Source organism: Hemitrygon akajei, chromosome 7 (assembly GCF_048418815.1).
Source record: "Hemitrygon akajei chromosome 7, sHemAka1.3, whole genome shotgun sequence".
NCBI lineage: Eukaryota > Metazoa > Chordata > Chondrichthyes > Myliobatiformes > Dasyatidae > Hemitrygon > Hemitrygon akajei.
Window position 1 is genome coordinate 163,667,106 of NC_133130.1, and position 11,076 is coordinate 163,678,181.

General features: G+C 43.1%; 1 protein-coding gene across 1 annotated transcript; it reads right to left on the reverse strand.

Moving 5' to 3' along the window:
* Positions 1 to 747: 747 nt before the first annotated feature.
* Positions 748 to 10,041, reverse strand: LOC140730101 (lymphotoxin-alpha-like). The gene is made up of 4 exons (XM_073050238.1): positions 9,853 to 10,041; positions 8,219 to 8,267; positions 5,096 to 5,167; positions 748 to 2,221 (listed from the first exon to the last, which is right to left on the reverse strand). The coding sequence occupies exons 1-4, from the start codon at positions 10,027 to 10,029 to the stop codon at positions 1,797 to 1,799; spliced, it is 723 nt and encodes a 240-aa protein (XP_072906339.1). The 5' UTR covers positions 10,030 to 10,041; the 3' UTR covers positions 748 to 1,796.
* Between the last annotated feature and the right edge of the window lie 1,035 nt (positions 10,042 to 11,076).

An 11,076-nucleotide genomic window follows, 5' to 3' on the forward strand; every position in this document is an offset into this window, starting at 1 on the left:
TTTTATTGAATTTTCAAATAGGTTACAGAAAGAAAAAAAATTATCAACCCTTCCCCCCTCCCCTTAACCCCTCCCCCCTAACATATCCCTATAGAAAAAAAGAGAAGAAAAAAGAAAGAAAGAAAGAAAGAAAGAAAGAAAGAAAGAAAGGATGCCTGGATATTGGAAGATCCCCACATGCTCCATGGAGTTCATAATAGCTTTAATATGTATATTTATTTCTTTCCCCAAATAACCAATAATTTTATCTTCGGAGCACCTATATATTTAATCCTATCTTTTGTAAATAAGGGTGCCAAATTTTCAGAAATATTTCATATTTATCTCTTAAATTGTAAGTAATTTTTTCAAGTGGAATGCAGCTAAAAATTTCATTCTTCCAACAATCTATACTTAAGTATGAATCCGATTTCCAAGTAACTGCAATAGCCTTTTTGGCTACTGCCAATGCAATTTTTATGAATTCTTTCTGATATTTATTCAATTTGGATTTTGATTTTATCCCTTCAATCTCACCTAGTAAAAATAATGTTGGATTATGTGGAAGTTGTATTCCAATAACTTGTTCCAGTAAAACTCTTAAATTTGTCCAAAAAGGTTGAATTTTAAAACAAGACCAAGTAGAGTGTAAAAAAGTACCAATTTCTTGATTACGTCGGAAGCATTGATCAGATAAATTTGGGTTTAATTTATTTATTTTTGTGGTGTAATATATGAAGGGCTAATTTCTATACAGCAGTGCTCTATGACTCCACAAACACAGCCTGGGCAACTGAAAGTGTTACTATTTTATGAGTTCTTCACGTCCATTATTGACACATTTCAGTTTATTCAAACTATAATTTATTTTTATTATTTAACAATTTCAAATGATTGTATAGCAGTAACATTTATTATTTGAGAACTGACCAGTAGAAACACAATTAAACATTACATTTGACAAAATGAAACAATAAATCACTCATTGGAGTGTAACTCAAAAATATCAAACGTGCTAGTGTAGCATAATGTTGTGCTAAACATTGGCTGAAAGTCTGTTGAACCAGACAGAATACATTTAAAAGACATATTGAATTCTTCCCCAGGGTGACTACATCTCATCCAGCACCACTTCCCTGACCACAGGAGGAGTTCGACATTTGGTAGATTGAACGGCCTAATTTAAAAGGGGAAGAAGGACTTGCCAGCAATTACAGTTCAACCCCGTGTGGGAAAACTTCTGGAAGCAATATTTAAATACTTGGAACAATTTGAGTTGATAAGGAAAAGGCCACAGGATTTCTTAAAAGCAAATTTTGCAGGTAATGGAGAGGGATGATAGTGGGAATGTGGTAGATGTTACCAACATATTCATAAATCCCAGAAACTCTAGGAAGGATGGAAAAATGCCAGAGAGGGTTCAGTGATAGGCAATTTAACTCCACTACTGGATAGGAGAAGCTTGTTTTCTTTTCACTCTGCACCAGAGATGGAGAGATCTGATAGCAATGTGGTCTAGGGTGGATGGTAGCAAGCAGCTTATATCAGCAGATTGGTTAAGGACCAGGGACAATGATTCGATGGCTTTGGTAAAGAGACAAGGTGGCTTGTGTACCTAGAGTAGACAAAACTGGGAAGTCATTGTCGGAAATGATTGTGAAAGCAGAACCATTTGGGGATTTTGAAGGGAAGTAGACTCCACTGGGGGGATGGAAATGGAACTGATGGGATTACTGCATCAGTCTAGCATTGTCTTAATAGGTTGGGTGATCTCTTTCTATGCTGCAACAATTCTATGATGAGTTAGAGCTGGCTTATCACAAGTAAGACTGCTGAAGCAGGAATGCCCCAAAATAGGTTTCACATTCGTTGATGGAAACATACTTAATTAGATTTTTGGGAACTTCAACGTTAATGTGATCATCAGCGTCAAGTTTGAAAGCGCCAGCCTGAAGGGTAGAGATCTTCAAGAATTCTTCAGCTTTGGTCTGGGGCCTGGCGTAGCTCTTCAGCAGCTTCTCTGGGGCAGGGTAATGTTTGGTTTTCTTGGAAATGGAGACATAGAACTGATGAGCGTGGCTGAGGCAATCCGGTACACAGCTGAATGTTACCTGGGCATAGAGGAAGTAGACACCACTAGTAGGAATCACCAGATAACCTGTCTTATTCCACGTCATGGCTGGTGTGTGGAAGGCATGTCCGAGGGAAGTTTCAAAGAGCAGGTTGGAGGAATTCTGGAAATCTGCCAAGGACAAGTGGAAAGTTGACTTCAGATGAGAGCATGTAATACTGAACTAATCTGTAAAATAAGTAAACACGAGGAAATCTGCAGATGCTGAAAGTTCAAGCAACACACACAAAATGCTGGTGGAACGCAGCAGGCCAGGCAGCATCTATAGGGAGAAGCGCTGTCGACGTTTCGGGCCGAGACCCTTTGTTAGGACTGAGAAGGAGTGCAGAGGATGTGGTGCATGTGGAGACACTCCCAGCCCCGAAACGTCGACTGTGCTTCTTCCTATAGATGCTGCCTGGCCTGCTGCGTTCCACCAGCATTTTGTGCGTGTTGCCTGTAAAATGTGATTGTTTTAGTTTGTTTCCCCAAGTTTACTAAGGTAAAGATCCAGTTTCTACTCTTGGACAGAAAAGGGAATGGTTAAAGCACAAACTCATCTGCTAAGTAGCCCAAATACAGCCCTACCCAGAGGCTAGAGTTTATGGTACATATTGCCCTTTTTTCAGATCTGTGTGATAGGTCAGGACAGATAGGGATCTTTTCTTGGATCTGTGTGATAGATCTGAACTAATGTAGCCGAACAAGCTGCGCAGGTTCGATATACAACTGGCAGCCAATACACAGTGGTTATGTTTCCTGCTGATAAAAACTCTAAACTTATCAAATGCAACAAAACATGAGCTGGGTCTCACAAGCTGCCCCGTCATTGACGTGCCAACAAAGGGTTAATTGGATAAACAGTGGATGTTAGCACCAGCTCTTCCTAGTGGTCCTGGCATATGAAGGTACCGCTTTTGTTCTGTGTTCAAGTTGAAATGACATTCCCCATTGGACAGAGGTTCACCAGCAGTGGACTCATCCACTTCTGTGAGAGACAAAGATGGAAATATGGTGGTAATAATGTTTCCAAGGAGGTATTTACTCCTTGAACACACTATGAATCTTAAAATATTTCTCCAGTGTTCCAGGTAACCCTCTGGCACGCAACGTTTTGTTCAGTGAGACATCCTTTTGCACTGGAATATTTTCCCCAGCAAGGAATCCCTCTGCCACTGGCCCCGAGTCCATTCAGAATCGGTGGAGAGGTTGCATTTCTGGAGTTTGGTGGGTTGTGCCTTTATCTGAGGTGTAGCAATTTCTGAAGGTAACGACATCTCCCTTCCCCAGTGTGACTACCTCTTCCTTCCCCAGGGTGCCTGCATCTCCCTTCCCCAGGGTGCCTGCCTCTTCCTTCCCCAGTGTGACTGCATCTTCCATTCCCCAGTGTGACTACATCTCCATTCCCCAGTGTGACTACCTCTTCCTTCCCCAGTGTGACTACATCTCCATTCCCCAGTGTGACTACCTCTTTCTTCCCCAGTGTGACTGCATCTCCCTTCCCCAGGGTAACTGCATCTCCCTTCCCCAGTGTGACTGCATCTCCCTTCCCCAGGGTGACTACCTCTTCCTTCCCCAGTGTGACTACATCTCCCTTCCCTTCAGTGGCAGCATCCCCATTGCCCTGATGATGACATCTCCCGTCCCATGGGTGACAACATTTCCCTTCCCTTGCGTGATGACATCTCCCTTCCCACGGGTGACAACATTTCCCTTCCCTTGCGTGATGACATCTCCCTTCCCACGGGTGATGACATCTCCCTCCCCCTGGGCTGAGGACGAAGGGTCAGCCAAGTACCCAACAGGGACTACAGCTCACAGTCTTCTGCCCACTAGCTGAGACTTGTCAGATCTGGGAAGCTAATATCTCTTGCTGGGTCTTTTCTTGGGGGAGGTGATAATGATCCAACACCCTGTCAAACCTCAGCATGTCCCAAATCACGTTGGCATGGAGTTTCATGATTAGCATAATGCTATTACAGCTGGGCTGTTGGAGTTTGCAGTTCAATTCCTGCATCGTCTGTAAGGAGTTTGAATGACTCGAGTTTCCTCCCACTGTCCAAAGACTTACAGGTGAGTAGGTTAATTGGTCATTGTAAATTGTCCTGTGATTAGGCTGGGGTTAAATTGGTGGGTTGCTGGGCGGTGCAGCTGATTGGGCCTGTTCTGTGCTGTATCAGGGCAATGGATCTGCTGGTGGAGGGGAAGGGAAGGCAGTGAGTTTTGGCATAATGTGTAGTACAGACAGGTGGGCTGAAGGCTCTGGTTCTGTGAATCACTGACAGGCCTGCTCCAAAGGGACAGATCACTGGTCCCCCAGAGAGGGCATTTCTGTGTACTACTCTGTCCTGACCTTGTGACCCCGGTCCACTGCCCTACAGCCACAGTGACACGGAATATGGATCTTGATGAAGGGTCTCAGCCCGAAACATTGACTGTGTATTCTTTTCCATAGATGCTGCCTGACTTGCTGAGTTCCTCCAGCATTTTGTATTTGAGAGTTCTTTTAGATTACAAATTGGTTATTGTCATTCTTTAGTGCACAAGAGAAATGGAGAACAATTTTGCATCTGTTGCTGAAGATTTTCAGTAACTGCAGACTCTCATGTTTATGATGGAGTTTCTGTGATGTCAGGATTTCTGCAGGCTTTGAACCACACCCTGGAGTGGGTGTACATCTCAGTAACACCCTTGGGGCAATAATCCAGACCAAATCTGTTCATCAGGATGGCTCTATCCATCTGTCTTCATCTTTCATGTTTGTCAGGGTGGGAGTGCGGGTGTGTGTGTGCGTGGGGGGGAGGGCCTGGGGAAGCGACTGGGGCCTAAAGCGTGTTGGTTTTGTTTGAAGATTGGGATGTGGGTAGAGGCAGAGGGTGGGTTAAAGGTGGTGGGTGTGGGTAGTGGGGTTAAGGGTGTCCCCACCCACACACACCTCAGGGTTCTGTGACACTTAACTGGCCAATACACACTGGTAAGAAAGTGAAGTGATCCTGTAATACTGACCTGTGAAGGCAGTGAAATGGGCGATGGGATTCTGTGCTCTCATAATTAAACCACTTCCTGCTGGCTGGAAGCCTGAAAAATAAACAGATTTCAAGACAAGGTCTGCACCTTCCCAGATGCTCAGCAGCAGCCTAGGCATTACACAAGCTGTTGTCTGCGTGATCTCAGAGATACAAACCCATGCTTGCACTGACTCCACCTTCACAATAATCATGGGGTGGAACTGAGACAACAACCACAGAGGCATAATTTGTACATTGTTAGGAAGGACACCCCAAGACATGCAGGTTCATCGGCTAATGGGTTGTGTGTGAGTAAGGGTATCAGACAGAACGTACTGGGATTAGTATCGGGTTGCTGTAATTGGGTGCCTGATGGTCAGTCTGAACTCAATGGGCTGAAAGGCCTGTTTCTGCACCAAATGACACTATCACTGTATCACTACTATTGCTTCCTGATGCTTGAATTAGATCATGACACCATAAGTCAGAGGAGCAGAATTAGGCCATTCAGCCCATTAAGTCTGCTCCGCCATTCCATCATGTATGATTTATTAATCCACTCAATCCCATTCTCCTGCCTTTTCATTGTAATATTTGAAACCCTGATTAGTCAATAACCTATCAATCTCTGCTTTAACTATACCCAAAGTCTTGCCCTCAGCTGTCTGTAGAAATGAATTCCACAGATTCCCCCTCATCTGTGAGTCCTATACATCTATTTGTGGCGATGAATTCCACAGATTCACTATCCTTTGGCTAAAGAAGTTCCTCCTCCTCCCTGTTCTAAATGGACATTCCTCTGTTCTGAGGCTGTGCCTCCTAGTCCTCGGCTCCCCCACTAAAGGAAACATCCTCTCCACATCCACTTTATCGAGGCTTTTCAATATTCGATAGGCTTCAATAATATCCCCCCCCCCCCCCGCCACATTCTTCTAAACTCCAGCAAGTACGGTCCCAGAGCCACCAGACACTCCTCATACATTAACCCTTTAATTCCCGGAACACTGGATGCCATAGTGGTCCAGCAGTTAGTGTGGCTCTATTACAACCTGGGCTGAATTCAGTCCCAGCACCCTCTGTTATGAGTCTGCAGGTCCTCCCTGTGGAATGCATGCGATTCCTCCCACAGTCCAAAGGCATACAGGTTAGTAGGTAAATTGGTCATTGTAATTTGTCCTGTGATTAGGCTAGAGTTAAACAGGTGGGTTGCTGGTGCCCATTGGGCTGGAAGGGCCTGTTTCACCTAACTCTAAATCAATAAATAATTCTTGTGAGCATCCTCCTGATCCTCCCCAATGACAGCACATCTGTTCTTAGTGAAGGGGCCCAAAACCGCTCACAGTAAATGTTCAGATTTACATTAAATACATATGTCAGTGATACGCAACCTGGTTCTGATTCAAACCCCACTCTAGGATCTGGGACTTAAAGTTACAAGAAATAATGAAATGATACTGAAAGTTGAGAATTCTCTCTTTTGGTAACTATGGAGCCCAGAGATTGTTGTAAGACACAAATGCAAGTTGCAGTGGCATTAAATTATTTGGTGTCACATAGGCATCAAGCCACACAGCAGGGAAATAGGTCCTTTGGTCCAGCTGGCCCATGCTGACTATGGTGCCCATCCAAACTAGTCCACTCACCTGCATTTGACCTAATCACATATCTGTCTAGCTGTCCTTTAAATGTAGCTAATGTACCTGCCTCAACGCCTTCCTCTGGCAACTTGTTCCATATACTGACCACCCTCTGAGTGAGAATGTCGCCCCTGTTAAATTTTCCACTCTCACCTTAAATCTGTGCTCTGGAGAAAAGCCCAGTGCAATCTCTGCCTCTCTACGTCCCAAGGAATAATATTCTCACCTGCAACTCAGGCCCTCGTGTTCGGGCAACATCTTTGTAAAACTCATTGTTGATACGCTGGAGGAATGGTGACTTGTTCACCCTGCTCACGGGCTCTGCCCTTCCTTTATACACAAACCTCACTTCTTTGAAGTGCGTATTGAACACTCTGCTAAGTCTATTGCTCAGCTAGTTTCATCATCAACCGTGCGACAGAGATTCAAGGGAAAGCTGTTACTGATTTTACTCAGGTCCATTACTAATCCAGTAATCTAGATGTTACTTGAGTTTATTCACACACAATGTTTTAGGAACAGCTTCCCCCCCACTGCCATCAGATTCCTGAACAGACAACGAACCCACAATCATGCTCTCTTTTAGCTCTACTTCTTGAATTTAATTTTGTTTTATATATATACATATCTCTTATTGTAATTTATAGTACATTTTATGTATTGCACTGTACTGCTGCCACAAAGCAACAAATGTCACGGCATATGTCAGCGATATGCAACCTGGTTCTGCTTCAAGCCCCACTCTATGATCTGGGACTTAAAATTCCAAGAAATAATGAAATGATACTGAAAGTTGAGAATTCTCTCTTTTGGTAACTATGGAACCAAGAGATTGTTGTAAGACACAAATGCAAGAAAATCTGCAGATGCTGGAAATCCAAGCAACACGCACAAAATATTGGAGGAACTCAGCAGGCCAGGCAGCATCTATGGAAAAGAGTAAACTGTCAAAGTTTTGGGCCAAGACCCTTCTTCAGGACTGGGTCTCAGTGTTTCTGTCCTGATGAAGGGGCTTGGCCTGAAAGGTTGACTGTTTACTCTTTTCCATAGATGCTGCCTGGCCTGCTGAGTTCCTCCAGCATTTTGTGTGTGTCGATTGTTGTGAGATCCTAGCTGGTTCACTAATATCAGTTAAAGAAGCAAATCCTGACCTGTTCTGAGGTCAGAGGTTAGAGATCTGGCAGTCTGAGGTCAGAAACACTGAGACCCAAGCAATAAACACTGGAGGTACTCAACAGTTGAGGCAGCATCCGTGGTGGGAAATGGATCAGTCCTGTTGAAAGGGTCTTGGCCCAAAATGTCGACTGTTCATTTCTCTCCATAAATACTGGCTAGCCTGCTGAGTTGCTCCAGATTTTCAGCATCTGCAGAATCTTTTGTATTCCAATAAATGTGCAGTAGCACAGGCACTTGGGTCCTCTGAATAAATGGATAGTTTTTCTAAATATGGCCTGACCCACCGAAAGACAAAGGAATTTACTTACTAGGAAGGGAGAAGTTCTTCATCTCGATCAGCACTTGATTATTTATGTCCTTTAAAGCCAAAGATAATTTTATTTTAATAGATGAAGTCAATTTTTCACACTTTAGCTTTAATTTCAGAATATGTATTAGGGAAACATGATTTTTAACTTTTCACCTTAATTCAATAAGTTTGCTAAAATAAGGATCTTTACAAAAGGCAGTTCCTATGTCCATTGACATCAGTCCATTCACATGTCCATGGCACTCCCTGGGACCAGAGAGCGGGCAATTGGGAGTCTTGTCTGCGGAGGTGCTGGGGGTGACTGAGGGCTGTGGAGAATGTACTAACTGGTGCATCGCCTTCCTAATGATGTCCTCAAGAAGGCATCATTAAGGACCCCATCACCCAGGACAGGCCCTCTTCTCATTGCTACCATCAAGGATAAGGTACAGAAGCCTGAAGACGCACACTCAACATTTCAGGAACAGCTTCTTCCCCTCCACCATCATATTTCTGATTGGACATTGAACCCAAGCACACTAGCTCACTATTCTTTGCTCTCTCTTTCCACTACTTAATTTAACTTTTCTATATTTATTTATTATTGTAATTTATGATTTAATTATTACTGCTGCTGCAAAATAATCAACGAATTTCAGGACATACATTACGCCAGTGATTTTGATTCACCATGGGCTGCAACAGAGATGGAATTTTACAATGTAGAGATAGGTTTTAAAACCAAAGCAAAGAAGCCCAGATGCTGTCTAAACTTCCCAGTTGATCATCTTGTGACACAGAGGGTGCAACGGACATTTACCAAGATGTTGCCTGGATTTGAAAGCATCTTATGAGGCTGGGTTGAGTGAATTTGGGCATTTCTCTTTGGAGCGGAAGACGATGAGAGGTGATTTTATAGGGGTGTATAGGATGATAAAACACGTAGATCGATGGACAGCCAGAGATTTTTTTTTACCAGTGTGGAAATAGGCTGAGTAATTTTAAGATGATTGGAGGAAAGTATAGAGGGTGTCAGAAGTAGGCTTTTTACACAGAGGGTGGTGAGTGCATGGAATGGGTGGAGTAGAGGCAGATACATTCGAGATATTTAAGGGACCCTTAGGCAAATGGATGAAAGGAAAATGGAGGGTTATAGAAGGAAATGGGTTAGATTGATTTTAGAGTAGGTTATTGTGGGACAAAGGGCCTGTACTGTGCTGTAGTGTTCTATGTTCCATGCTTACCCTTGAGGCTGTTGATGAAGCCTGGTGGAAGCTTTATCTAAAGACCCATTCTCTTGGGAAGGAGGCAGAATCTTCCCTTTCTATCGTAAGGGAATATAAATCGTTGGATTGAAGTAATGCACTGCCTGCATCACTTGCCGAGCAGTTCACTTTCAGCGAACCGCTACAAGCCGGTCATGTTTCTAATTGGTCAGCTCAGTCACAGTTAACACAGACTGTTGGCAGAGAGGGTCAAAGGACGTTCTTCAACAGCGTACAAGACGTTAATGCAAGTCCACGCGTTACATGTGAGGATGAGCAATTCAGACGAATCTCTGGCCAAACTAAAATTAAACGACAGTCTCCTTCCTTCCAACACCAACAATCATGAACAACTACGCCCTCGACAAATACAAGCAGGGTTTCTTACCTTCTTGAGCACATCAATGTAGAAAAATATGAAGATGCACATGCCTGCAATTGCCAGCCACTGCAGGATGACAAGGACAGTGAGAAACACTGAGCTGCAATTCTGTCTCACAGCTAAACTACTTTCTGAAGCCCTGAACATAACATCCTCTGGGTCTGTACCGTTCGCCTTCTGCATCTTGGCTGCACAACTTACTGTGAATGTTTTCCAGCCTGCTCCCTCAGCATTGCTTATATATGCTAGCAAGCTTATGACGTACTGGAACACTCCAAGTAGGACTTTATTTCTGCCGTATGTGTAAAATTTTATTAGATCAGGAGATTAGATTATCTGTAAAGATGCACCAATAGTAATTGTTGGCACTGTGGTGCAAACCTACTTACTGGGACTATCAATTTCCCCAATTCAACACGTGATAAATATTTGGTGCTAATGCCTGATTTTAGTTTTGTGATCATTCTCTTTGACACTGCTATAACGTAAGAATGTAGGAACCAGGAGCAGTCATTCTGCCTGGCTTCGCCAGTCTAACCATGTAGCAAAGCTCCAAGCCTCCCTAAAATTTTCAAGGAAGTCACCCCCTCAGTGGGTTAAAAAATTTCCAAATTTCATTCCCGAAATCCTTACTCTCAGTTTTAGACACGCAAGATTCTGCAGACGCTGGAAATCCAGAGCAACACACACAAAATGCTGGAGGGGTTCAGCCGGTCAGCCTCTATGGAAATGAATAAACAGTCGACTTCTTGGGTTTGACTGCTTATTCATTTTCTTAGATGCTGCCTGGTTTAGTGAGTTCCTGCAGCATCTATTGTGTGTTGCTGTCAGTGCCTCAGTATCGATGTCCTAACCACAGCAATATTTTTTTCTGAATGCTCATAAATTGTAACTTTATTAATCCAAATTAAATTAAATTAAAATGTGAAGAGAAAAATCTAAAACTGAAAATACTGGAATCCTGAAACAAAACTAGAAAATGCCAGAAACAGTCAGCAGTTCCAACAGGGTTTGTGAAAATCTGAAACATTTCCAGCAGGAAATGAATTTTGGATATTTCACTAAGTGTATTGAGTTACTGGATAGAAATGAAATTTGGATTATAATTCAAAAAGCTACTTTATATCTGGCACATAAACACAAGTTCTAGTGACTTGAAAGGTCATCTGTTTATTCCTCTTCATAGATGTCTACACTATCTATGTCTCCCTTCAGTTTCTAACACCCCAG

What these genes read in the sequence shown, in the direction of transcription:
- LOC140730101 (XM_073050238.1), bottom strand. Translation starts at nt 10,029, where the DNA reads ATGCAGAAGGCGAACGGTACAGACCCAGAGGATGTTATGTTCAGGGCT. An exon ending in GAAGAACTTCTCCCTTCCTA is followed by an intron (nt 5,168 to 8,218) that starts GTAAGTAAATTC and finishes TTTATTTTTCAG; the next exon opens with GCTTCCAGCCAGCAGGAAGT. An exon ending in CCATTTCACTGCCTTCACAG is followed by an intron (nt 2,222 to 5,095) that starts GTCAGTATTACA and finishes TGTCCTTGGCAG; the next exon opens with ATTTCCAGAATTCCTCCAAC.